At 48.6% G+C, this 23,595-nt stretch overlaps 1 protein-coding gene across 3 annotated transcripts in view; it reads left to right on the forward strand.

Annotated features, from left to right (window-relative positions):
- The window catches only part of agla (amylo-alpha-1, 6-glucosidase, 4-alpha-glucanotransferase a), a 48,885-nt gene that overhangs the window by 19,530 nt on the left and 5,760 nt on the right, over positions 1–23,595 (forward strand). For 2 of the 3 annotated variants that reach the window (XM_085390358.1, XM_085390360.1), the window contains exons 4-29: positions 1,597–1,766; positions 2,030–2,233; positions 3,990–4,171; positions 5,500–5,611; positions 5,791–5,917; positions 7,072–7,174; positions 8,173–8,270; positions 8,871–9,010; positions 9,156–9,343; positions 10,184–10,307; positions 12,521–12,684; positions 12,767–12,868; positions 13,332–13,487; positions 13,583–13,733; positions 14,421–14,545; positions 14,631–14,743; positions 14,826–14,960; positions 15,499–15,629; positions 15,715–15,851; positions 16,723–16,856; positions 16,993–17,168; positions 17,239–17,341; positions 17,443–17,566; positions 18,209–18,310; positions 19,174–19,285; positions 19,445–19,580. In XM_085390358.1, coding sequence (XP_085246484.1) covers positions 1,597–1,766; positions 2,030–2,233; positions 3,990–4,171; positions 5,500–5,611; positions 5,791–5,917; positions 7,072–7,174; positions 8,173–8,270; positions 8,871–9,010; positions 9,156–9,343; positions 10,184–10,307; positions 12,521–12,684; positions 12,767–12,868; positions 13,332–13,487; positions 13,583–13,733; positions 14,421–14,545; positions 14,631–14,743; positions 14,826–14,960; positions 15,499–15,629; positions 15,715–15,851; positions 16,723–16,856; positions 16,993–17,168; positions 17,239–17,341; positions 17,443–17,566; positions 18,209–18,310; positions 19,174–19,285; positions 19,445–19,580 — 3,549 coding nt within the window. Of the gene's footprint in view, positions 1–1,596; positions 1,767–2,029; positions 2,234–3,989; positions 4,172–5,499; positions 5,612–5,790; positions 5,918–7,071; positions 7,175–8,172; positions 8,271–8,870; positions 9,011–9,155; positions 9,344–10,183; positions 10,308–10,534; positions 10,659–12,520; positions 12,685–12,766; positions 12,869–13,331; positions 13,488–13,582; positions 13,734–14,420; positions 14,546–14,630; positions 14,744–14,825; positions 14,961–15,498; positions 15,630–15,714; positions 15,852–16,722; positions 16,857–16,992; positions 17,169–17,238; positions 17,342–17,442; positions 17,567–18,208; positions 18,311–19,173; positions 19,286–19,444; positions 19,581–23,595 lie in introns of all 3 variants that reach the window. The other variant, XM_085390359.1, reaches the window with a different exon arrangement.

Genomic DNA, 23,595 nt, shown 5'->3' on the forward strand with positions numbered 1-23,595 from the left:
GCGATTATGTAGGAAAATGAGTCTTTAAGCTTTAAAATGCTGCACATACTATGGAAAATAAACGGTTGCTTGTATTTCTAAAACAATAGGACACCTTACTTTTGGGATTGCCCTCATGTTTACTATAGCATGTAAATGAAAAATGGATGTCGCCACTTTGATGTCACCAAATGGTTTCTGACATCTCGAAACCTCAGTTAGCTTTTCTGTGTAACGCCATCCAGAAAGGATCCAGTAATATTCAGACAACATTTAGAGCAGTGGGTGGAGTGCCAAGTACTAACCAGTATAGTTTACTCGACAGGGTTCATGCACAAAGTGTACTGGTGCAATGCACAGACATCCTGCAGATTCATTCTAACAGATCGTTTTAATTGTGGAACTCTGTACCGCTCAGCAGTCGATATCAAATCTTCCAAGAGGCACCAACAACAGGTGTGCTTGAAAGGTCCAGTTCACTGACTCAAAGCTCCGTTCCACCAAGAGAGGCCTCTTGCAGCATAACTAAGGGAGGATTGGAAGCTGGTTCCACAGAAGAGGGGCCTGAAAACTGAAGGCTCTGCCTCCCATTCTACTTTTAAATACTCTAGGAACAACAAGTAGGCCTGCAGAGCGAGAGCGAAGTGCTCTAATAGGGTGATATGGTACTACAAGGTCATTAAGATAAGATGGGGCCTGATTATTTAAGACCTTGTATGTGAGAAGGATTTTAAGTTAGATTCAATGAAGAGAAGCCAATACAGGAGAAATGTGCTGTTTGTAGTCCCTGTCAGTACTTATCCTGCAGCACCGTGAATCAACTGGAGGCTTTTTTAACGATGAATTACAAGAGTCGAATCTAGAAGTAGTAGTGATGTGTGTTATTTTGCTTCATGGATAGATAAAAGTGGGAATCGCGTATCTATACCTAATACTAAGGAAAGCCCACAGCAACCCGTGGAAGCCACAGTTAGCCTTTGTATATGAAGCAGCCTCCACGTTTACATTAACAAACTGGACTCTATTAGATGGGTATGATTCAAAGCACTGCAGTACTACAGTACCTGTGGGATTTTCTGATATCGTAATAAAATATTATGGTCAAGTATTAAACGCTGCACTGAGTTTTTCCCAGCAAATGAAGAAAAACTGTAAGATAACTGCTTAACACTTTAAGTATTAAAATATCTAAAGTGATGTCACCCAGTCGGAATCATATTTTTAAAGTGAAACTTCTCCCAGCGATGTGGCTACTTGGCTCAGGCGTTTTAACCACTTGCCCTCCGTTCCCATCGTGTAGCCACATCAGTCATTTCATCCACCTTTCTGCTCCTCCTGTCATGGACTCTAAGTAGGAAGTGCTCCAGCAACACTCTCTTAAACGCTTTGTTTGCTTTTGGGTTGCATATCAGCAGCTACAAGTATCACCTCCTCTTCCTCACTGTTAGGTACTCCATCATCATCTGAAACGGACTCGTGGCTCTCAGATAAGCCTGCGCTTGTCTCACTGTTGTTATCTAGAGAAAGTAAATACATGGTGTCAGTCTATCAATCATATTGTGATATGACACGTTTGTATATTTCCTTAACCTGCTGTACTTTGTTAAATTCCATCAGAGACTCGGAGCGTATAGGAGGAGGTTATATTGTGGTGGATCCAGTTCTCCGTGTCGGGGCCGACGACCATACTTTGCCGTTAGACTGCATCACCATCCAGACCTACCTGTCCAAATGTCTGGGACACTTGGACGACTGGCCAGATAGACTTAGAGTGGCCAAGGAGTCGGGTAGGTTAGCACGGCACGCCCACACGGACTCTGGTTCTTTCTTTTGTGTTCAATCATAAAATGCAAACTCGGTCACTTCTGGTTGTTATTGACGACCATGGTTCCTGTCATCGGCCTAAACTCTCTATATCAATCCTCCTGTGTGTGCAGGTACTACATCACATGGACAGTGCAGTGTGTGAGGGGATTCATCACATGTCAGGACTATCAAACAAAATGCCGTATAGAAGGATTAATAGTACGTCTGTGGGTTTGTCTTCCAGGATACAACATGATCCACTTCACTCCAGTGCAGACTCTGGGGGAGTCCAGGTCCTGCTACTCCTTAGCTGACCAGCTGAGCGTCAACCCAGAGTTCAGCCCAGCGGGTCGCAGCTACGACTGGACAGATGTGGGGGGGCTGGTGGAGAAGCTAAAGACAGAGTGGGACATGCTGTGCATCACAGATGTGGTGTATAACCATACTGGTGAGTTGAGCCATGAGGAGGGCCGTTCATTAGTGTACTGCAACACCGCTTCCTTCCCTTCGAAGGTCAAAGGCCACCTCCTGCATCTGATGTGAGACGGCTGCTGTTCACTGCTGTCTTTAGATTCTGACATCTCCCCTCTAAGCGCTCTACCCTGTGCTTTGCAATCAGACGTACCAAATATTGTTTTGACTGCAGCGACGCGACATCCTTCAGAAATTTCATGGTTGGCTCGTACCAACCACTAACCAAGTTAAACGCTTCAAGTTACCCACAGCAGCTAACTTAACTAGGCACACCAACAGCAGAACATGTTACTGAAGAGTGCTAATTGGTTAACAAAGAGCAAAAATGCAACTGTTTTCTTGCCTTAAAGGATAGCAGGGGAAGTGAATCACAAGGCTTCCTGAGCCAGTCCATGGAGCCGATCACTGACGGAACATCCTGTGCATCACTTTTCATAATGCATGGACTCGATTATGGACTAAGGATGGAGAAGTCGACATGTGTGCACTCAGCGTACATGCAACACGTTCTTTTATTGTGATCTTTGTTTACAGCTCATGGTTTGTTATGCTGCACACACTCACTTTTATTTGGCCTGAACATTTATGCAATCACATGTCTTTGTTCCACCACATGTTATAGTACGAGAGGTTTCACAACAACACATGCTTTCACCGAGAGTCTGCACATTTCCAAGGATTGAAAGTGTCATTAAACTGTCCCAAAGGCAGGACTTTCAGACAGATCGTTACCCTTATCCTGTGAAGTTCGACAGAACAGGAAAGATTGTTGTTGACTCACAATCATAAAGGGAAGTAAAGAGAAGCCGTTTGGTTTTGTTACCTTTGAAGCACAGCAGGTGAACACTGTGCTGTGGGGAGGACTGGAAACATTTGCTTTCTTATAGTGGGCTCAGTACGGCCTCTGTGGAAGTGTAGCCTCACAGGTTTCTTCCCTGACCTCAAGCACACACTATAACCACGAGGTGCAAGGCAGGAATATGCATCTGACTGGTTGGCAGATGGTTTCTGCCAGTCGCTGGCTGCTGCTGGATGAAACTGTTTGCAAAGAGGTTGCTGCACCAAAGTCCTTGTGATCATTTTGGTCATCTGTAGTTTGCACAGAAGATTATTTAAGACCTTGTATGTGAGGAGCAGGATTTTGAATTCTGGATTTAACAGGGAGCCAATGAAGGGAAGCCAAAACAGGAGAAATCTTCACGCCACAGTGTCCAACATGGCAGTTAACTCGATACACTAAGCTTTAAAAGTGCCATTTTTGCCACACTTTGTCAGGGTTAAGGTTTGCTCACGCTCCCGTACTCTTGCTGTAGCCTTGTCTAAGGCTTTCACTTGAAATCTATTTAGAATCAGGTCAAGATTTAAAGACCACTAAAAAGTTAGCTGGGTATGGTTTAGGTTGTTGGTAAAACATCTTATAGCAAAACTGGTTAACAGTTACTCTGAAAGTGTTTTTTCAGGTCGAGACTTTTCATTTGACATGCTCGTTGTATCAAAGTGTTTGTGCTGTCCTGCTGGCAGTGACCACCCGTGGATCCCTCTCATCCTCGCTCAGGAAAGGTCGAGCAGTAAAATGAGCCTGATATGAAGGTTAAATACAGACTGAACTCTGATTTATACAGTATGTGTGACTCACTGTCAGACTATTATTAGATCTGTAAAAAGAGTAAAACATTGATGAATAAAGTATTTAAACAGCTCAATGGTTTCTTGTCTGTGTTCCTGCACAGCTGCTAACAGCGTGTGGATAAGGGAGCATCCAGAATGTGGATACAACCTGGTGAACTCTCCTCACCTGCGCCCAGCCTGGGTTTTAGACAGAGCTCTGTGGCATTTAACCACCAGAGTAGCAGAGGGACGCTACAAAGCTAAAGGACTTCCTGCTGACATTACCACGGAGAGTCATCTGAATGTGAGTTCTGGGTTCCTGCACATTCATTCACCTTTGAACTTTCACAAATGTCACAGGCTGTGGTGTGAGCCAATGACAGCCTTGCCTGAGAGCATGAATTGAAATCTTATCCACAGCCTCATCACCAAAGGCAGCTAGCTTTTTTTAAAATGTTTCTTTAAGTTACTCAGTAGTATCAGGGCGATCGTGGCTCAAGAGTTGGGAGTTCGCCTTGTAATCGGAAGGTTGCCGGTTTGAGCCCCGGCTTGGACAGTCTCGGTCGTTGTGTCCTCGGGCAAGACACTTCACCCGTTGCCTACTGGTGGTGGTCAGAGGGCCCGGTGGCGCCAGTGTCCGGCAGCCTCGCCTCTGTCAGTGCGCCCCAGGGTGGCTGTGGCTACAATGTAGCTGCCATCACCAGTGTGTGAATGTGTGGATGACTGGATATGTAAAGCGCTTTGGGGTCCTTAGGGACTAGTAAAGCGCTATATAAATACAGGCCATTTACTATTTTTTAATTCTTTTTTTACTGAGTAACTTATGAGGGATTTCGATCAAAGCTAAGGGGCGTTTTCCTGGCCTGCTGTAAAACAGCAGAACATATCTTGTGTGACATTTCTAGACACAATTTCAATAAAATTTTTGTTAAACTTTTACATGTCAATTAAAAAAATAACCTGTTTTTACAGAGACATAAACTATTGCACCTGACGGTCTGCACTGCTGAGTAACGCCTGTGGAGAATACTCAGTTTTTATATTTAGATTTTATTTTATAGTAAAGATAATCATTTTGTCATTTATTTATATACATTTGCACATTGCCCCTTATTTTTTTACTCTTACACCCGACAGTTAAGACAACCAAAACCGAGCACCAAGCCGCGTTTACCTTGCAAGCTGTAATTTGGTGCATAAATCTTTGCTCCAAGTTTGGTGTTTCTTTGTTTGGAGTCTGGCTTTGTGTCAGAGTTGGTAGGTGAGTGTTGGCAAGAGTCGGCTCATTAAACTAAACTAATGCTCTTCCTATGTTAACTGTGGCTGTGCCCACAAATGAGCCACTGTGGACCAGGTCAGTGTCAGTGGATAAAACTGGCTTTAGTCACGCTAAATTTAGCACACTAGTTTGAAGTGTGTGTGTTACTACTTCAGTGGCTCACAGAAGTGCTGACCTAAAAGAGGGTTTGTAGAATTCCTCAGAATAAACCAGGTAATAATGAACCTCATGTCTATGCAGATGAACTGAGCTGGGTCAGTTCATCAGATGGTTAAAGGCACTTTCTCTCAGCAGCATCGTACACGCTTTAAAGACGCGTTTGTGTAACGTGTGTTTGATTTGTTGTGTTTCAGGCCGTCCGTAGTGTGATGTGGCAGGACGTGTTCCCTCAGATCAAACTGTGGGAGTTCTACCAAGTCAAAGTGGACAGTGCTGTGGAGGAGTTTAGGACCCTGCTGCAAAACGGTGTGTAAATCCACACAGACGTCCCAAAGCCAAGAGTCGTTATGTGAGCTTCAAAAACTCATCAGCATGTTTTCAGTTTGAAGCCCCAAAAAAGAACTTGTGTTTACGGTGTGTGCAAAGATGAGCAGAGGGTTAAACCACATTCACTGTGTCGTTAACATGTGTGTGCCTGCCATCAGGTACCAAGCCAGACCACAGCAAGACTGGAGGGCAGACGGGCCTCAGGATCATTCAGGATCCACAATACCGTCGCTATGGCAACACAGCAGACATGGACTCTGCTTTGGAGACGTTTGTGCCTCACAGGTGAAACTCGGGGTCCACGGCACGAGTGTGATGTTGGGCTGCTGGTCAACGTGCTGCGATTGAGTTTCTTTGTTCTTTTCAGATCGACAAACACGTTTTTAATCCTGGACAAAGATGAGCTGAGTAAATGTGCTGTTTTCACCCGACAGTCGTAAAAGACTGTTGGCATTTATAAAAGTATTTTTAAATTAAGATTACATTTATTAAGGGGAAATGAAGCTGTCCAAACCCATCCCGCCATGTGTGGAACGAACGAATGAACTGATTAACGAGCCGCGCCTGTTCAATCAGGACGTAACTTTAATGTCTGTCTGACAAAGTGAGCTCAACAATCACATCGGACCAGGTCTTTTTGCCTCATCATTCAGAAACAGCGTTTTGTATTTAAATGGGTTATTTTTGTCTAATATTAAAGAAAAACGTGACAAATATTGCTCAAATGTAAGAACTCTGCTTTCACAGCACTGTAAGTATGCAGTTGACAGTTGGCTCGAAGATGTTACGCAGCCATCACATTAGAGCTGCAACAGGTAGTTTTAAACATGCAATGGGGACAGAGTCAGGTGACATCACCACCCGATTAGACCAATGTGTAACCTTATCCTGCACAGGTGTGGACCTGTGTGGGGATAAAAGCAGCAGCCTCCTGTCCTTGCGTGTTAGCATTAACCACATTCAGCAAGCTAATCTGACACACCGTGTGTGGGTACAGCTTACCCTGCATGTCAGACCCATGGACCCCTGTGATTGGCTGACGATCGTCCAGAGTGTGTGAAAGGATTTGTTCTTAAATATGATGGTTCTGTTTGGTTTCCAGTCCAAAATAAGTCATTCAGGTGACGCCACACAGTCCCTTTGACTTAGTGTGAACGTTAGTTCAGTATTAAATGAATCAGGACCTCTGTTGTGAAAAGAAGACTGATGTTTGCATCTGTAGGGAGCACATCCCTGTTCCTCCATGCTCATCACTCAGCACAGCGTGGTTGAAAAAAATAAGCCCACAAACATTTAAAAACTACATTGTTATGTTTCTTCATTGTTCAGATATGAGTTACCTCTGTGACGCTGACATGGACCAGTGTAGTTAATGTAAAGTGTGTATATCTGTGTGTGCGGCACACAGCAGTGTGATGTAATGTTGCTTCCCTCTGTAGCTTGTCACCTCAACACATCGAGGAGTGCTGCGGTTGGCTCAATCAGAAACTGACTGACCTGAATGCAGAGCAGTATCACATAGTGCACCAGCATCAGGAGCAGGTAAGGCTGCCACTGTACAGGGCCACACCTGACGTGTTAGCTAGAGGGGAAAAGCATCGAAAGCTGTTAAACCTGTGAATTAACGTCCGTCTGTCAGTCAGCATCGGGCCAATGCAGCCCCAGGTTTAGAGCAAAACGACTGATAACAGCTACGCCTGAGACGATGCTGTCACTTTAACTTGGAGCCAGAGTCTGAGGACACGCCGTGAAGAGCAAAGAGGCGGAGCTGTGACCAGTAATCACCATTAAAAGCTTCACATGAAAAAGCTGGTAGTAGCCCTTCAAAGCACCTGTTCAACAGAAGTGTAAAGCTGCTCCAGCCACCGCTGTTTGCAGAAGTTACGTTTAACTGATACAGACAGGCAGCATGCTGAACGCTGACGGCAGGACACAGGACCCTGCTGCAAACAGGGGCGGAGCTAAAGGGGGCCGTGGGGTGTACCGCACGAGCTCAGGGGTTTCCTAACATTTCGTTAGTGAAATGAAATAAAATGTTAGATTGATAAAAATATGAATGAACATGGCTCAGCGTGGAGGCAAAGTTCATGCTATCCTGATGTTTGTGGCTGTTTACAAGAAACGTCGCTTTCATTTGAATGTCAAAGCAGGAAGCTGCAGGTGATTCAGGTCAAACCACTGCAGCACAGCACCTCTAACACTAACAGCGCTGTAATAACGTATGGACCACTGCACTGAGGTCCACGGTCAGAGGCTGTAAGGTCTTCATAACCTTCAGCCTCCTGTACAGTGATGAGCTCTGAAACCTGACTGCAACTCCAGATTAACCATTGATCTGTTAGCTGTTTGATAACTGCTCTGTAAGATGAACTGTCGCCATCGCTGGGCTCCTGTGTGGACTGTTTCTATACATGGTCATTTTCAGCAAACACCTTCTCTGTGACATGTAAAATCTTTAACGTGTGTGCGGGTACTTTGTTTTCGAACAAGTGTCTGATTTGTCTTTTGCTCTGTCACAACCTTCTTCTTTGTCCCTCCAGGCTGTCAACTGTCTTATTGGAAACATCGTCTATGAACGACTTGCTGAGCACGGTCCCAGGCTGGGCCCTGTTACCAGGACAAACCCAATGGTCACCAGGTAACCAGTTTAAAGAGCTGACTAATGAGAGGAAGACAGAGTACAGTGAAGTGTGTTAATAACTCAGGACATTTACTAAAGCTTTAACAAAGACACGAGGCAGGTTAGCTGAACACTTCATAATGCTAAGATATTATCATGGCCCATACTATAAGTACGTATTAGGGGTGGCGCTGTCTCAGAAGTCAGTGAGCTGTATACCAATTAGAAGGTGGGTGGCTCAACCCCTGGTTCTCCAACCTGTGTGTCAAACTCAGGGCAAGATGCTGAACCCCGAGTTGTTCCACATACATCAAACTATGTGAGCATTAAGATAAAAGTATTCAGGCTTATTTCAATAAAGCACTTGGATGAATGTGTGCTGACAGGTAAATGAGGCTCAAACTACATAGAAAGCTTTATATCCAGTAGCAGTCAGTTGGATTCATGTTTTCTTTGAAAAGCGTGGATGTTGGTGACAAACTCATTGATCCTCACTGAATAGGATCCATCAAATGATCCGTTGTCTAACATGAAGTGCTTTGACACAAAGTGTCCACAGCTGCACTACGTTCACATCACCCGGGCAGCCATAATGCCATGTTCCCATCTTCCGGTCAGGTATTTCACCTTCCCCTATCAGGACATGACTCTGGACCAGGAAATGCAGCTGCTGGACCAGCCAGACAAGATGTGCCATTTCCTGGCCCACAACGGTTGGGTGATGGGCGACGATCCACTCAGGAACTTTGCTGAACCAGGTAAACAGGATGAGCCACACAAGTGGTTAAAAAAAGACTAAATGTTGAATATGATGCTGCTTTAACCTGTCAGTGACTGTTGTTGCTGCGACCTGGGAGTAATAAAGTGACCGTATCAGTACTGAAGTGCTTCTGCTCCATAAAGGCTCCAACGTGTACATTCGTCGGGAGCTGATCGCCTGGGGTGACAGTGTCAAACTACGATACGGCAACACGCCTGACGACTGTCCCTACCTGTGGGATCACATGAAGAAATACACGCAAATCACAGCCAAGTATTTCCACGGAGTCCGCCTGGACAACTGCCATTCCACACCTTTACATGTTGCTGAGGTATCGCCACACCTCACTGTACATCACACACTTCATGTCAATTATTCTACGTTTAAATCCAGGACACGTAACACTTTAGCTCCATGTTGCAGTAAAGTTGTTCTGCAGGCTTACATGTTAGAAATATGTTTGATGTCTCACTGGGGCCGAACGTCACTGTTGAACTGTTCTACAGACATGTCGAGGACACACGACATGTTTGTGTTAGTCTCAAAGCATGAAAGTGTTTATTTAAATCACTGATGTGCCACAGTTTGAATAGACAGACATCTGTGATAACAGCAGAGAGGTCGCTGTGTGGCCCTGTGCTGACCCGCCCTGTGGGAGGGGTCTGAATTTTTGGGGCTTTGTTACAGTATGCAGCCACCATATAAATAACCCAGGCAAATTATTATTGGATGTCCTGGCTGTCTTGTGTTTTGCAGAGGATGTTGGAAGGATAGCCACTTCTTAGCGTGTTAACTGTATTTCCAGACGTCACCGTGTCCTTCTGGAACTTGTTCTGGTTTCGGCTCCATTTGAGAGCCGGCTTGTTCCATCTGCAAGTGTTGAAGTAATACTGTGATGTGGCCTCAGTGAGTCTAGTCCAGGTGCGAGCAAATGCTGCTGTGGCGCACCCTTCTGCTTCGACACGCATTATCAGTGAGATTCAGTGAAACGATCTCAGGACGTCTGTGCTACACTGTAACGGTCCTAACTGTAGTGACAAATATGATTAATGCTGAGTTCAAGCATGTACAAAGAGAAGACGCAGCGTCATTACAGCCATGTTGTCCCGTGTGAGCGTGTCCCTGCTAACAGCAGCTCTCTCTCTCCTTGTCCGTGATGTTTGTCGTCCAGGCCATGTTAGACGCAGCCAGAGCGGTCAGACCCAATCTGTATGTGATAGCTGAGCTCTTTACAGGCAGCGAGCTCCTTGACAATGTTTTTGTTAACCGGCTGGGAATTAGCAGTCTCATACGAGGTACAGCACTGATGTGCAAGCTAAATGTGTGACTGTCTTTCTTCTCTCCCCACTGCATTGTTCTGCATGTCTCCAAACACTCCACCTCTCCGTGTGTTCTTTGACTGCACGACTGCACCATTCTAACTGGCTGAGTCCCCTTCACTTTCATTCTCCTCCTCTTCCTCCTTCAATCTTTCTTTCATGCATGCCCCCCCGCACTGGTTTGTCATGCTGTGGTTTGTTAGTTCATGCTGGATGTGGCCAGAACGGTGCGTCCTGACCTGTATGTGGTGGCTGAGCTGTTCACCGGCAGCGAGGAGCTGGATAATGTCTTTGTTACCAAGCTAGGGATTACATCACTCATACGAGGTAAAGTACCGTGTCTATAACACACCTACAAATACAGCATGTTCGTTAACTGCTGACTTCATTCATGTTTAAATATTTGTATCAATTCCACATCTTCAGAACAGCCTCAAGTCAGCTTGAATAAATCCATGTAAACACATTCAGACTCCTGAAACTGCTGAGAGCTCAGCTGTTCCAGGAGTCCCGCTCTCGTCACTGGTGATGAGCTGGGATTGTGCACAAAGTGTGGAGCCTGTGATGAAGTCAGAGCGTGCTGTGTAGATGATCCGAAATGAATTCTGAGCACTTCTGGACATCCCAGCATCGAAGGGGAGATCAGCCACATTTCAGTCGTGCTGAACTCTGCTTGTTGTGGCGCTGTTCCTGGAGCACGCCCAAAGCTTGAAGTAAAAACCAAAAATGTAAACTCAGGAATTATAACTAGATTTTTTTTTGGCATTCAGTGACATCTTTCAGTACTTGTAGTTGTGGTACTAAAAACTACTTGTATAGGAAGTAGCTTTAATATGTAGTGAGGTCCAAACCCCACTGCACCAAACCCCGTCACAGAGCTGCACCTGTTGGAGGTCACAGTAATAACTGTGTCCTGGTTTGCTTCCTTCCTGGTTCCATATTTTTTGCACATTTCTCACACTTCATGAAACAAATGTAAATGTTAGACAAAGATAACACAGGCAAACACAAAACGCAGGTGTTTATTATTCAGGTGTGTACACTGCAGGCCTGCGTGACTCTGTGCAGGTTACCAAAGTCACGGCTTTCATGGATCTTCATCCACAGCTGTGTGACCCACTGACAAACACAACTCTGTCAAATCCTGGAATCAAACCAGATAAACTCCAACAACCCTGTGCAGTTATGATCAGGTGACCGGGTGAGGGCCTCCAGCTCGCACTGGAACGGTTCGCAGCCGAGTGTGAAGCAGCGGGAATGAGGATCAGCACCTCCAAATCTGAGGCCATGGTTCTCAGCCGGAAAAGGGTGGAGTGCCCACTCCGGGTCGGGGATGAGTTCCTGCCCCAAGTGGAGGAGTTCAAGTATCTCGGGGTCTTGTTCGCGAGTGATGGGAGAAGGGAGCCGGAGATCGACAGACGGATTGGGGCTGCGGCTGCAGTAATGCGGACGCTGCACCGGTCCGTCGTGGTGAAGAGGGAGCTGAGTGTAAAAGCGAAGCTCTCAATTTACCGGTCGATCTACGTCCCTACCCTCACCTATGGCCACGAGCTGTGGGTAGTGACCGAAAGAACGAGATCGCGGATACAAGCGGCAGAAATGAGCTTCCTCCGAAGGGTGGCTGGCCTCTCCCTTAGAGATAGGGTGAGAAGTTCGGCCATCCGGGAGGGGCTCAGAGTAGAGCAGCTGCTGCTCCACATCGAAAGGAGCCAGCTGAGGTGGTTCGGGCATCTGACAAGGATGCCCCCTGGGCGCCTCCTGGGTGAGGTGTTCCAGGCATGTCCCACCGGGAGGAGGCCCCGGGGCAGACCCATGACACGCTGGACAGGTTATATCTCTCCAGCGTGTCCTGGGAACGCCTTGGTGTTCCCCCGGATAAGCTGGAGGAGGTGGCTGGGGAGAGGGAGGTCTGGGCCTCTTTGCTTAGGCTGCTGCCCCCGCGACCCGGCCTCGGATAAAGCGGATGAAGATGGATGGATGGATGGATGGATGGATGTTGCTGGACCGTTTGCACAGATTCAACTTTTCATCCCCATCATGGTTCTGATGTCATTTGTACTCAGTTTGGATTCACATGGAAACAAATGTAACTGAGTGTGTGAGCTCACCTGTCAGTGATGCAGCATGGCGTGTGTCCACCTGTGTCTGCGAGCGCTTACTTTGGTTTTCCCCCTTCACTCGATCATCAGAGGCGATGTCAGCTGGTGACAGCCACGAGGAGGGCCGCCTGGTGTATCGTTACGGCGGTGAGCCAGTAGGAGCTTTTGTTCAGCCCAGTCTCCGCCCACTGACACCCTCCATATCACACGCCATGTTTCTTGATGTAACCCATGACAACGAGTGTCCTATCCAGGTGGGTCTCTTGAGATCAGCTGACAGTGAGCTTGGAGTCGAGCTGTTGTACGATGGTTAATTGTCGGGTGTGTCGTTTACAGCTCCGCTCAGCCTTCGACGCTCTGCCCAGTTCTGCTATCGTGGCCATGGCGTGCTGCGCTACTGGCTCCACCCGTGGATACGATGAACTGGTGCCACATCAGGTTATTATATATTTATCTGACAGCATTTTGCTGAACACGACAGAACAAAGTCTCCAATAATGGGGCGTATTTGTAAAAATGTGCCTAACTGCTCATTAACACAAGCTCAGCCTGTCTTTGGTCCTTTGTGGAGTTTTTGTGGACACAAACGGTCTTTAGAATCTAAAACAGCAGAAGCAAACTTAACATGACAGACATACATCGTAAGTTCACTTTATAGTTTTGGATTTTTCCTTTGTTAATGCTGATGTTCCAGTGAATTTAGATTCACTGGATAAATCTGTCACATATATAATAAAATCCAAAATTTCAAGTCAACCCTCATTCCTTTATACTTCCAGTTTAAATAGTGCTAATTCACGAGGCAGTTCATCAAATAAAGAAAATAAAAGTGTTACTTTGAGGCCCTGTGAGAGGCGCTGCAATAAGAGCACACACCGACTCCATGCTTACCTGTGCACAGATCTCTGTGGTGAAGGAGGAGCGCTTCTATCCCAAGTGGAACCCGTCAGCAGTCCCATCCTCTCCTGGTGAGGTTAGCTCCTGTACCGGCATCGTAGCTGGGAAACGGGCAGTAAACAAGCTGCACCAGGAGCTAGCTGCACAGGGATTCACACAGGTACACACACACACACAGGAAGTGCTTTCTGTGCTAAAGCCGATGCTTCGATGCTAAAACCTTTTGGTACAGTTTGTCCAACTCCTCCTGTCCAGGTGTACGTGGACCAGGTGGATGCAGACATCGTTGCAGTGACTCGTCACTGTCCCAGCACCCACCAGTCTGTGGTAACCGTGAGCAGGACCGCCTTCTGGGATCCCAAAACCCACCAGTACAGCACCAGTGTCCCGCCCATGTTCATTCCTGGTAGAACAACATCATTACTGTGGATTTTGAATCTTAGTGCAGCTGTGCACACCCACCACGTTTGTTTTTTTTAATTTTATTTTCATTGATTTATTTTTTTCGATTAGTTGGATCTGAATAATCTTATCATTGCATTTGAAAACAAGTGCGCTCCTCACTCAGATCAGGTACTGCTAGCAGACCCGGGTGCACGTTCATGCTTTGCAGCATCTCTTTATTCACGTTGCTGTGCACACTCGGCTGCAGCGCTGCTGCTGCAAGCCACACACATCAACAACAACATGATAGGACCCCGTTCAGTCTTGTAACCCAACAGTACTAAATATGTGAAGAGATGCAGACGATAAAATCCTGGTTTAAAAACGCTGTCCTGGTCTCAGATATGGTCCCACACTGATACACCTTCGACATCTGCATCAAACCATGAAATTCTCCCTGCTTCTCATGAGAACTGGATGAGCCCAGAGTCTGTCCTGTTCAGAGACATGAGGACCATAATTACTTGATACTGACTTTTACTTATTTATTGTTTTCAGTGTATTTTGAGAACACATTTTTACATAAAGGCAGTGCATATGGTGTGTGTGTGTTACCTGCAAAGTCGGATCTGGAAAATTTGTCACAACATGTTAGGTGTGTAGTTTGGATGGATTCACAGTGCATGCTGCCACCTTTTCCCTCTCCCAGGGAAAATAGAGGAGGTGGTGCTGGAGGCAAGGATGGTGGAAAGGAGCGCCGGGAAATATAAGAAGGATGAGAACTACATCAACGGCATGCCAGAATACACAGTGGAAATGAAAGAGCACATCTCGGTGAGCGCGTCGTGTTTAACACAGGTGTGTTTCTGAGCGTTAGTGGCAGACGGACGGTGTTAAACTGGTTCTGCTGTGTGCACAGCTGGATGAGAGTACAGTGATGAAGAAAGCTGGAGTGACGTCAAAAGGGCGTTCAGAGTTTGTGCACGAGATCACCTTCCAGAAGCTGACACCCGGCAGCATCATCGCCTTCAGGTAGCACACACACAAACGTCACGCGTGATTGTGTGTTATGGTCACTTTTCAGACTCGCGTTTCTCTTTTCTCTCCTTGTCAGGGTCAGTTTGGATCCCAAAGCCCAGAAGCTGGTGGGACTGCTGAGGTACTATCTGTCCCAGTTTAGCCCAAAGTACAGGAGAGGCAGCGTAGCAGATGAAAACCCACCAGACGCACTGAAGAAGCCCCTGGCACAGTGAGCACACCACATACTCAACACAGGCCTTTTTGTGGTATGGATGAAATGGGACTGACAGAACGTGTCTCGCTAAGATGAGATGCAACGGTGCGAGCTGCAGGGTACACTCAGAAAGGTGAAGCTAGTATATCAGACACACAGATATGCAGAGTACTTCATCCTGTTAGTAGTACAGTATTTTTGCTAGCACACACACCTCTTACATACTCTGTACCCACACAGACCCAAAGATTGAGCGCTTTTGTCGTCATAGCTTGATGGATATAATTGGATACCAGCTGTCACGAGCTATGGTGTAAAACCAGGACTTGTCAAACAGGTGTCAGTCACATCATTAGTAGGTTGCTGTACTCTGATCATCCATCAGTTAGTAGGAACATAAAATCATCAGGGAAATGTGACGGGATAGATGAACGCTGCTGTTTATGTTCATGCTTTTAGCTTTAGGTGAGGTGCAGTCAGGAGTACTTTGAACGAGCAGCACAATGGAGACTGATGGCCTGTAGCAGCTTCTTATTGAGACTGTGTTTAACAGGCTCATGTCTAAGCTGACGCTGGCAGACATGAATGTCCTGCTGTTTTGCTGCGACACGGAGGAAAAAGAGGAAGGCGGAGGCTGTTACAGTATCCCAGGCTGGGAAACTCTCAAATACGCAGGACTTCAGGGTAACTTTATGTTCTTCAGTCCAGTCTGTACCTCATCTAGGATGGAGACCAAATGAGTGTTACTAAAGTGTTGCTGTGTTTGCAGGTCTGATGTCTGTGTTTGCTGATGTTCGTCCCAACAACGACCTGGGCCATCCTTTGTGTGCCAACCTCAGAGACGGAGACTGGCTCATAGACTTCGTCGCCAATAGGCTGATGCACAGGGAGGGGCCGCTGGCAGAGGTGAGACTGGGACTGGTTTAAGGCTCCTGTTTGTGATGACCTCTTACCACCACAGGCCACCTCACACAGGCCGCCGGCTTCTGGGTTTGAGTTTTCTGTGTGCAGTTTTCACATTCTTCCTGTTCCTGTTGGTCCCAGTACTTCAGAGACTCTGTCGGAGGGAATCGCCACTAATGTTCATTTAGATAACGATGAAATACTGAGTGTGCTAAAGGACTGGAGCAGCTGTTTGAGAACAAACATGACAGAAAACCATGAATGGATGAAATGTATTTGAGACTTTAATCACCGAATAAAAACAAGATGAACATAAAGGAGGGTGTGTGGAAGTGAAACGACTATCTGCCATACTGTTTCTCATGAAACCCCATAAAGTCAGTACTGCAGAAGAAGAGAAGCGTGCATACAGACTCTGTAAACTGTCACTGGTAAAAACATGACAAACTTTATACTCTCCAACAATCTAATGATATTTAGTCGGCTAACACTAAAATAAGTTAAAAGCCTAAGCTGACTAAAGCTCAATGAAATCCACATTAGCACTGGAGGAAACGTCTGCAACATGACTGACTCCTTAAATTGTGCTCCAAAAACCTGAACTCACAGGCTGCTAGCTACAAAGCGCTAATCCTACAAAGCGCTAATCCTACAAAGTGCTAATGCTACCGAGTCATTTGCTCAGGCCCGTGTGCGACCCAGCTGACTGAGACACAAGCTTAGATATTTCTGTCCCTGCCCTGGACCATAGTTGTTTGAGGCAGGTGCTGCTGAGTACTGAGCCTTCCTGCGTCTCCTCCTTATACTCGTTCTTCCTCAAACACGGCTGCTTGTTTCTGTCAGACACAAGTCTTCATCTTCTGTGTGTCTGCAGGTGGGTCGCTGGTTGGCAGCCATGTTTAATTTCCTCAAACACATGCCCCGCTACCTCATCCCCTGCTACTTTGATGCTATCCTAGTTTCCACCTACACCACAGCCCTCGATGCCACCTACAAACTCATGTCCAGGTAGGCTGTGCTGTGTCTGTCGACACAGCAGATCTCTTTGTTGTACTGAAATGTTAGTGTACAGCTCATCTTCATCTCTGTGTCCGGTTCGCTGCGGTCGAGCGATGACGTGTACCTGTCCTCCGTCTGAAAACAGCTTTGTCCAGAACGGCTCTACCTTTGTTCGTCACCTGGCGCTCGGTTCGGTTCAGATGTGCAGCGTTGGACGCTTTCCTGCTCTGCCTCCTGTTTCTGCTCAATTAGACGACGTCCCGTACCGCATCAGTCCAATCACGGGCCAGAAGGAGCAGTGCTGCGCCTCGCTGGCTGCAGGTAACAGTCGCACACATCTGATGCTGTGTTTCCCGATGAAATCTTGTTTTGAGTCACGTCTCTTTGTCAGGTCTTCCTCATTTCTCTGCGGGGATTTTCCGTTGCTGGGGCAGAGACACCTTCATCGCTCTCAGGGGACTGCTGCTCCTCACTGGTAGACACGTCGAGGCTCGGTGCGTGGCCCCGTGCACCTCATCTGATTCTCATGATACACGAGTGTATTAATTATATTACATTTCCTTACAAACTAAATTCCTTATCATGGTCTCCATAGCAACATCATCCTGGCCTTTGCAGGGACATTGCGCCACGGTTTGATCCCCAACCTGCTGGGGGAGGGTCGATGTGCCAGATACAACTGCAGGGACGCTGTGTGGTGGTGGCTGCAGTGCATCCAGGTGGGAGCTGCTGTGAACTTAAACTAGAAACAAGAGAGAGCAGAGTGCGGGTACGGCGCGCGGGGTGAGGAGTGCGGCGCCGGGAGTGAGGGTACGGCGCCGGGAGTGAGGAGTGCGGGTACGAGTGAGGAGTGAGGGTACGGCGCCCGGAGTGAGGAGTGGGGGTACGAGTGAGGAGTGAGGGTACGGCGCCCGGAGTGAGGAGTGGGGGTACGAGTGAGGAGTGAGGGTACGGCGCCGGGAGTGAGGAGTGCGGGTACGAGTGAGGAGTGCGGGTACGAGTGAGGGTACGGCGCCGGGAGTGAGGAGTGCGGGTACGAGTGAGGAGTGCGGGTACGAGTGAGGAGTGCGGGTACGAGTGAGGAGTGCGGGTACGGCGCCGGGAGTGTGGGTACGAGTGAGGAGTGTGGGTACGAGTGAGGAGTGCGGGTACGGTGCCCGGAGTGAGGAGTGAGGGTACGAGTGAGGAGTGAGGGTACGGCGCCCGGAGTGAGGACTTAAAAACTTCATGTGTGGAACAGTACTGAAAGCCCTTCAATGAGATGGGGGATCAATGATGCTAAACGTCAATGTTTAACTTTCAAGCTGCTCATTAAATCTGTGTCTAAACAAACACCTTTGTGCATTCGTGCTTGTGTTCAGGACTACACTACCCAGGTTCCCAGAGGGCATGAAATCCTTAGCTGCCCTGTCACACGCATGTACCCCACTGATGACTGCGAGCCTTGTAAACCTGGAGAGGTGGTATGTACACACACACACACACACACACACACACACACACACACCTCAGGCTGGAGCTCACCCCTGGCCCTTCAGCCAGTATTAGTCTCTCTACATTTCTACGCCGTTCTTAAGGGAAACGGGCAGAGAAGGCTGAGCTGTGACAGGAACATCAGTGGCACCAGGTCTTTTGGACTTTGTGGTCCAAGTTGTCCTCTGTAAGCACAGTCAGGCATGACACCAGTGACTGTGGCCCTGTGTACAACAGGATGCAGACTGTGTTCATGAAGCGTTCGTGTGGGATCATCATGACTGAGTGGAACAGAGAAATGTTCTTTAGGGTTACTTAGACGAGCTGTTCAGGCTGTGTTACAGGGATCGTACCAAATACTCACTTTGTGCTGTTTGACTGTATTTCTGGACGTTTAAATGAATCTCTGCACCTATTGTCCCTAAAATATGAAGAAATGAGGGGGTGGCTCAAGATTTTTGCACAGTACTGAAAATATTTTCCTTAAGTTCATTTTCAGGCGGCATGCTTATCTCAGGGCTTCACTAAACACTGCAAACAATTTAACAAAGCAGTCAGCACTCGCACACTGACATACCGTCATAGCTAGCTGATGTGTAACCTTTGACCCAACAGGAGGCTAAACTACAAAGACCACGATCCTAACGAGCTGCTCCTCTTATTAATCAGAGCACTAATAGTACATTTAACAGGTGCACACCTGGACTGGTACACCTGCTCCTCCTGTGTTCCAGCAGCATCGGCGTCTCTTTAATGCGACTGCTGGCAGTCACCAAATACTGGAGTGGCCCACACAGATGCTGAGTGTTGTGTGTTTATGCCCCGAACGTTCTGTGTGTTCATACATGTGCAGGAGCAGCCTCTGTATGATGTGATCCATGAAGCTCTGCGGCGCCACTTGGAGGGCATTTCCTTCAGAGAGAGAAACGCTGGACCCAAAATAGACATGAAAATGAGAGATGAAGGTGTGTGTGTTAAATGAGTTGCGTATTCAGAGTACTTATACACATTTTAAGAAAGTAATTTCTAACAGCTGATAAGCCGATGACATCATCTGGTTTTACTAAGTTCTTACTACAAAGATTTTTCGGGTACTGCACCTCACAACCTTTTGCTCTTTGCAGGGTTCAGCGTCGTTGCTCGGGTCGACCCCGCCACAGGTTTTGTGAGCGGAGGAAACCGCTTTAACTGCGGCACATGGATGGACAAGATGGGAGAGAGTGAGAGAGCCAGGAACAAAGGCATGCCTGCTACTCCAAGGTAACACAAACTCCTCACGCTGTGCAGTAAGTGACCCGCAGACTCCAGCTGCTCACATTCTACTGTCTCTACTGTTTTTACTGAAGTCAAATCATCAAAAAAGACTTCGCTGAAGCCCTCCATCAGGTTCAAAGTTGTATAAGTAACATATTAAACATGCTGAGACAGCAGCCCTCACAGAGTGCCACATCGAAACAGCAGAGCTTGGTGTTCGGGCTCCTCTGTGAAACTTTCCCAGGGTCCTCCCTGCTGCTGGTGTCCAGCTCTCTGTGGTGGGGGTGGGGTGGGGGTGCCACACACAATATTTAGTTTCTGGGTCTCATCATGGTGCACTCTGCTGGCTATTATGAAACACACACACACACACGGGTTGGGATGGTAATAATGTATCAGAATAAATAAACTATCTAGTTTCTTCAGGCTTCAATCATCTAACACAATAAACAGGAGCAGAGGAAGCTGCTGAGATCATTTGGTGTTGTCCACAGGTGTAACCCACAGATCCACGGTCCTTCTAAATGTGGCTCAATTCAATTCATCCATCCATCCATCCATCTTCATCCGCTTTATCCGGGGACGGGTCGCGGGGGCAGCAGCCTAAGCAAAGAGGCCCAGACCTCCCTCTCCCCAGCCACCTCCTCCAGCTTATCCGGGGGAATACCAAGGCGTTCCCAGGCCAGCCGAGAGATATAATCTCTCCAGCGTGTCCTGGGTCTGCCCCGGGGCCTCCTCCCGGTGGGACATGCCTGGAACACCTCACCCAGGAGGCGCCCAGGGGGCATCCTTGTCAGATGCCCGAACCACCTCAGCTGGCTCCTTTCGATGTGGAGCAGCAGCTGCTCTACTCTGAGCCCCTCCCGGATGGCCGAACTTCTCACCCTATCTCTAAGGGAGAGGCCAGCCACCCTTCGGAGGAAGCTCATTTCTGCCGCTTGTATCCGCGATCTCGTTCTTTCGGTCACTACCCACAGCTCGTGGCCATAGGTGAGGGTAAGGACGTAGATCGACCGGTAAATTGAGAGCTTCGCTTTTACACTCAGCTCCCTCTTCACCACGACGCACCGGTGCAGCGTCCGCATTACTGCAGCTGCAGCCCCAATCCGTCTGTCGATCTCCGGCTCCCTTCTCCCATCACTCGCGAACAAGACCCCGAGATACTTGAACTCCTCCACTTGGGGCAGGAACTCATCCCCGACCCGGAGTGGGCACTCCACCCTTTTCCGGCTGAGAACCATGGCCTCAGATTTGGAGGTGCTGATCCTCATTCCCGCTGCTTCACACTCGGCTGCGAACCGTTCCAGTGCAAGCTGGAGGCCCTCACCCGATGAAGCCAACAGAACCACATCATCTGCAAAAATCAGAGATGAGATTCTGAGGCCACCAAAGCGAAAGCCCTCCGCCACTTGGCTGCGCCTAGAAATCCTGTCCATAAAAATTATGAACAGAACCGGAGACAAAGGGCAGCCCTGGCGGAGCCCATCACCCACCGGGAACGAGTCCGACTTATTGCCGGCAATGCGAACCAAGCTCTTGCAACGGTTGTATAGGGATCGAATGGCCCGTAGCAATGGGCCAGACACCCCATATTCCCGCAACACCTCCCACAGGGCACCCCGAGGGACACGGTCTAATGCCTTCTCCAAGTCCACAAAACACATGTAGACTGGTTGGGCAAACTCCCATGCACCCTCAAGTATCCTGGAGAGGATAAAGAGCTGATCCAGTGTTCCGCGACCAGGACGAAAACCGCATTGTTCCTCCTGTATCCGAGGTTCGACTAACGGACGAACTCTCCTTTCCAGCACTCTGGCATAGACTTTCCCAGGGAGGCTGAGGAGTGTGATCCCCCTGTAGTTGGAACACACCCTCCGGTCCCCCTTCTTAAAGATGGGGACCACCACCCCGGTCTGCCAGTCCACAGGTACTGCCCCTGATCTCCACGCAACATTGCAGAGGCGTGTCAACCAGGACAGCCCTACAACGTCCAGAGCCTTCAGGAACTCGGGGCGGACCTCATCAACACCAGGGGCTCTGCCACCAAGGAGTTGTTTAACTGCCTCAGTGACCTCGCCCCCGGAAATTGGCGGGTCATTCCCCTCATCCCCAGACTCTGCTTCCTCCTCGGAAGACGTGTCAGTGGGATTAAGGAGGTCCTCGAAGTATTCCTTCCACCGCCTGACAATTTTCTCAGTCGACGTCAGCAGCGCCCCGCCAGCACTATACACAGTGCAGGTAGAGCACCGCTTTCCCCTCCTGAGACCTCTGACGGTTTGCCAGAATCTCTTCGAGGCAGTCCGAAAGTCTTTTTCCATGGCCTCTCCGAACTCCTCCCACACCCGAGTTTTTGCTTCAGCCACTGCCCGAGCCGCATTCCGCTTGGCCTGTCGATACCTGTCGGCTGCCTCCAGAGTCCCACAGGCTAACCAAGCCCGATAGGACTCCTTCTTCAGCCTGGTGGCTCCCTTCACCTCTGGTGTCCACCATTTGGTTCGGGGATTACCACCACGGCAGGCACCAACCACCTTGCGGCCGCAGCTCAATGCAGCAGCTTCGGCAATGGAGACGCTGAACATGGTCCATTCGGACTCAATGTCCCCAGTCTCCCTCGGAATGCTGTTGAAGCTCTGCCGGAGGTGTGCGTTGAAGATCTCGCGGACTGGGGCCTCTGCTAGACGTTCCCAGCACACCCTCACTACGCGTTTAGGTGCACCAGGTCTGTCCAGCGTCCTCCCCCGCCACCTGATCCAACTCACCACCAGGTGGTGATCAGTTGACAGCTCAGCCCCTCTCTTTACCCGAGTGTCCAGAACATATGGTCGCAGGTCTGCTGATACGATTACAAAATCGATCATCGACCTACGGCCTAGAGCGTCCTGGTGCCACGTGCACTTATGGACACTCTTATGTTCGAACAGGGTGTTCGTTATGGCCAAACTGTGATTAGCACAGAAGTCCAATAACAAAGCACCGCTCGGGTTCAGATCAGGGAGGCCGTTCCTCCCAATCACGCCCCTCCAGGTCTCGCTGTCGTTACCCACGTGAGCATTGAAGTCTCCCAGCAGGACAACAGAGTCTCCAGGACTCTAAGAAGGCTGGGTACTCTGAACTGCCACTCGGCGCATAAGCGCAGATGACAGTCAGGACCCGTTCCCCGACCCTAAGGCGCAGGGAACAAACCCTCTCGTCCACCGGGAAAAACCCCAACATACCGGCAGCAAGCCGAGGGGATATTAGAATACCCACCCCAGCCCGCCGCCTCTCACCAGGGGCAACTACAGACTGAGACAGAGTCCAGCCCCTCTCCAGGAGACTGGTTCCAGAGCCCAAGCCATGCGTAGAGGTGAGCCCGACTATATCTAGCCGGTACCTCTCAACCTCACGCACTAACTCAGGCTCCTTCCCCACCAGAGAGGTGACATTCCATGTCCCTATTGCCAGTCTTGGTAGCCAGGGATCAGTCCGCCAGGGCCTCCGCTCCTGGCCGCCACCCGGCACACAATGCACCCAACCCCTATGGCGCCTCCTGCGGGTGGTGGGCCTGCGGGAGGATGGGCCCATGTCTCCTCTTCGGGCTGTGCCCGGCCGGGCCCCATGGACTAAGGCCCGGCCACCAGACGCTCACCCTCGGGCACCCTCCCCGGGCCTGGCTCCAGGGCGGGGCCCCGGTAACCCTATCCCGGGCAGGGTAAACTGTTCCCTCGGTGTCCTTTTCATAAGGGTCTTATGAATCGCTCTTTGTCTGGTCCCTCACCCAGGGCCAGTTTGCCATGGGAGACCCTACCAGTAGGGGTGCAACGATACACAAAATTCACGGTTCGGTTCGGTTCGATACTTTGGTGTCACGGTTCGATATTTTTTCGATACAAAATAAAATGTTCATGCCTTTTTAATTTGTCATTTATTAAAATTATAAATATATATTTTAACTCAAAAGTACAGTTTTTAAATTTAACTCTAACCCTTGTGCGCGTTTTTTATTTTGACAGCGAATGCGCACCTGCGGACCACTTATGTG

The sequence above is a fragment of the Rhamphochromis longiceps genome, linkage group LG18 (genome assembly GCF_057381845.1).
Source record: "Rhamphochromis longiceps isolate RC_006_pf linkage group LG18, R_longiceps_female_GT1.1, whole genome shotgun sequence".
In the NCBI taxonomy this organism is placed as follows: domain Eukaryota; kingdom Metazoa; phylum Chordata; class Actinopteri; order Cichliformes; family Cichlidae; genus Rhamphochromis; species Rhamphochromis longiceps.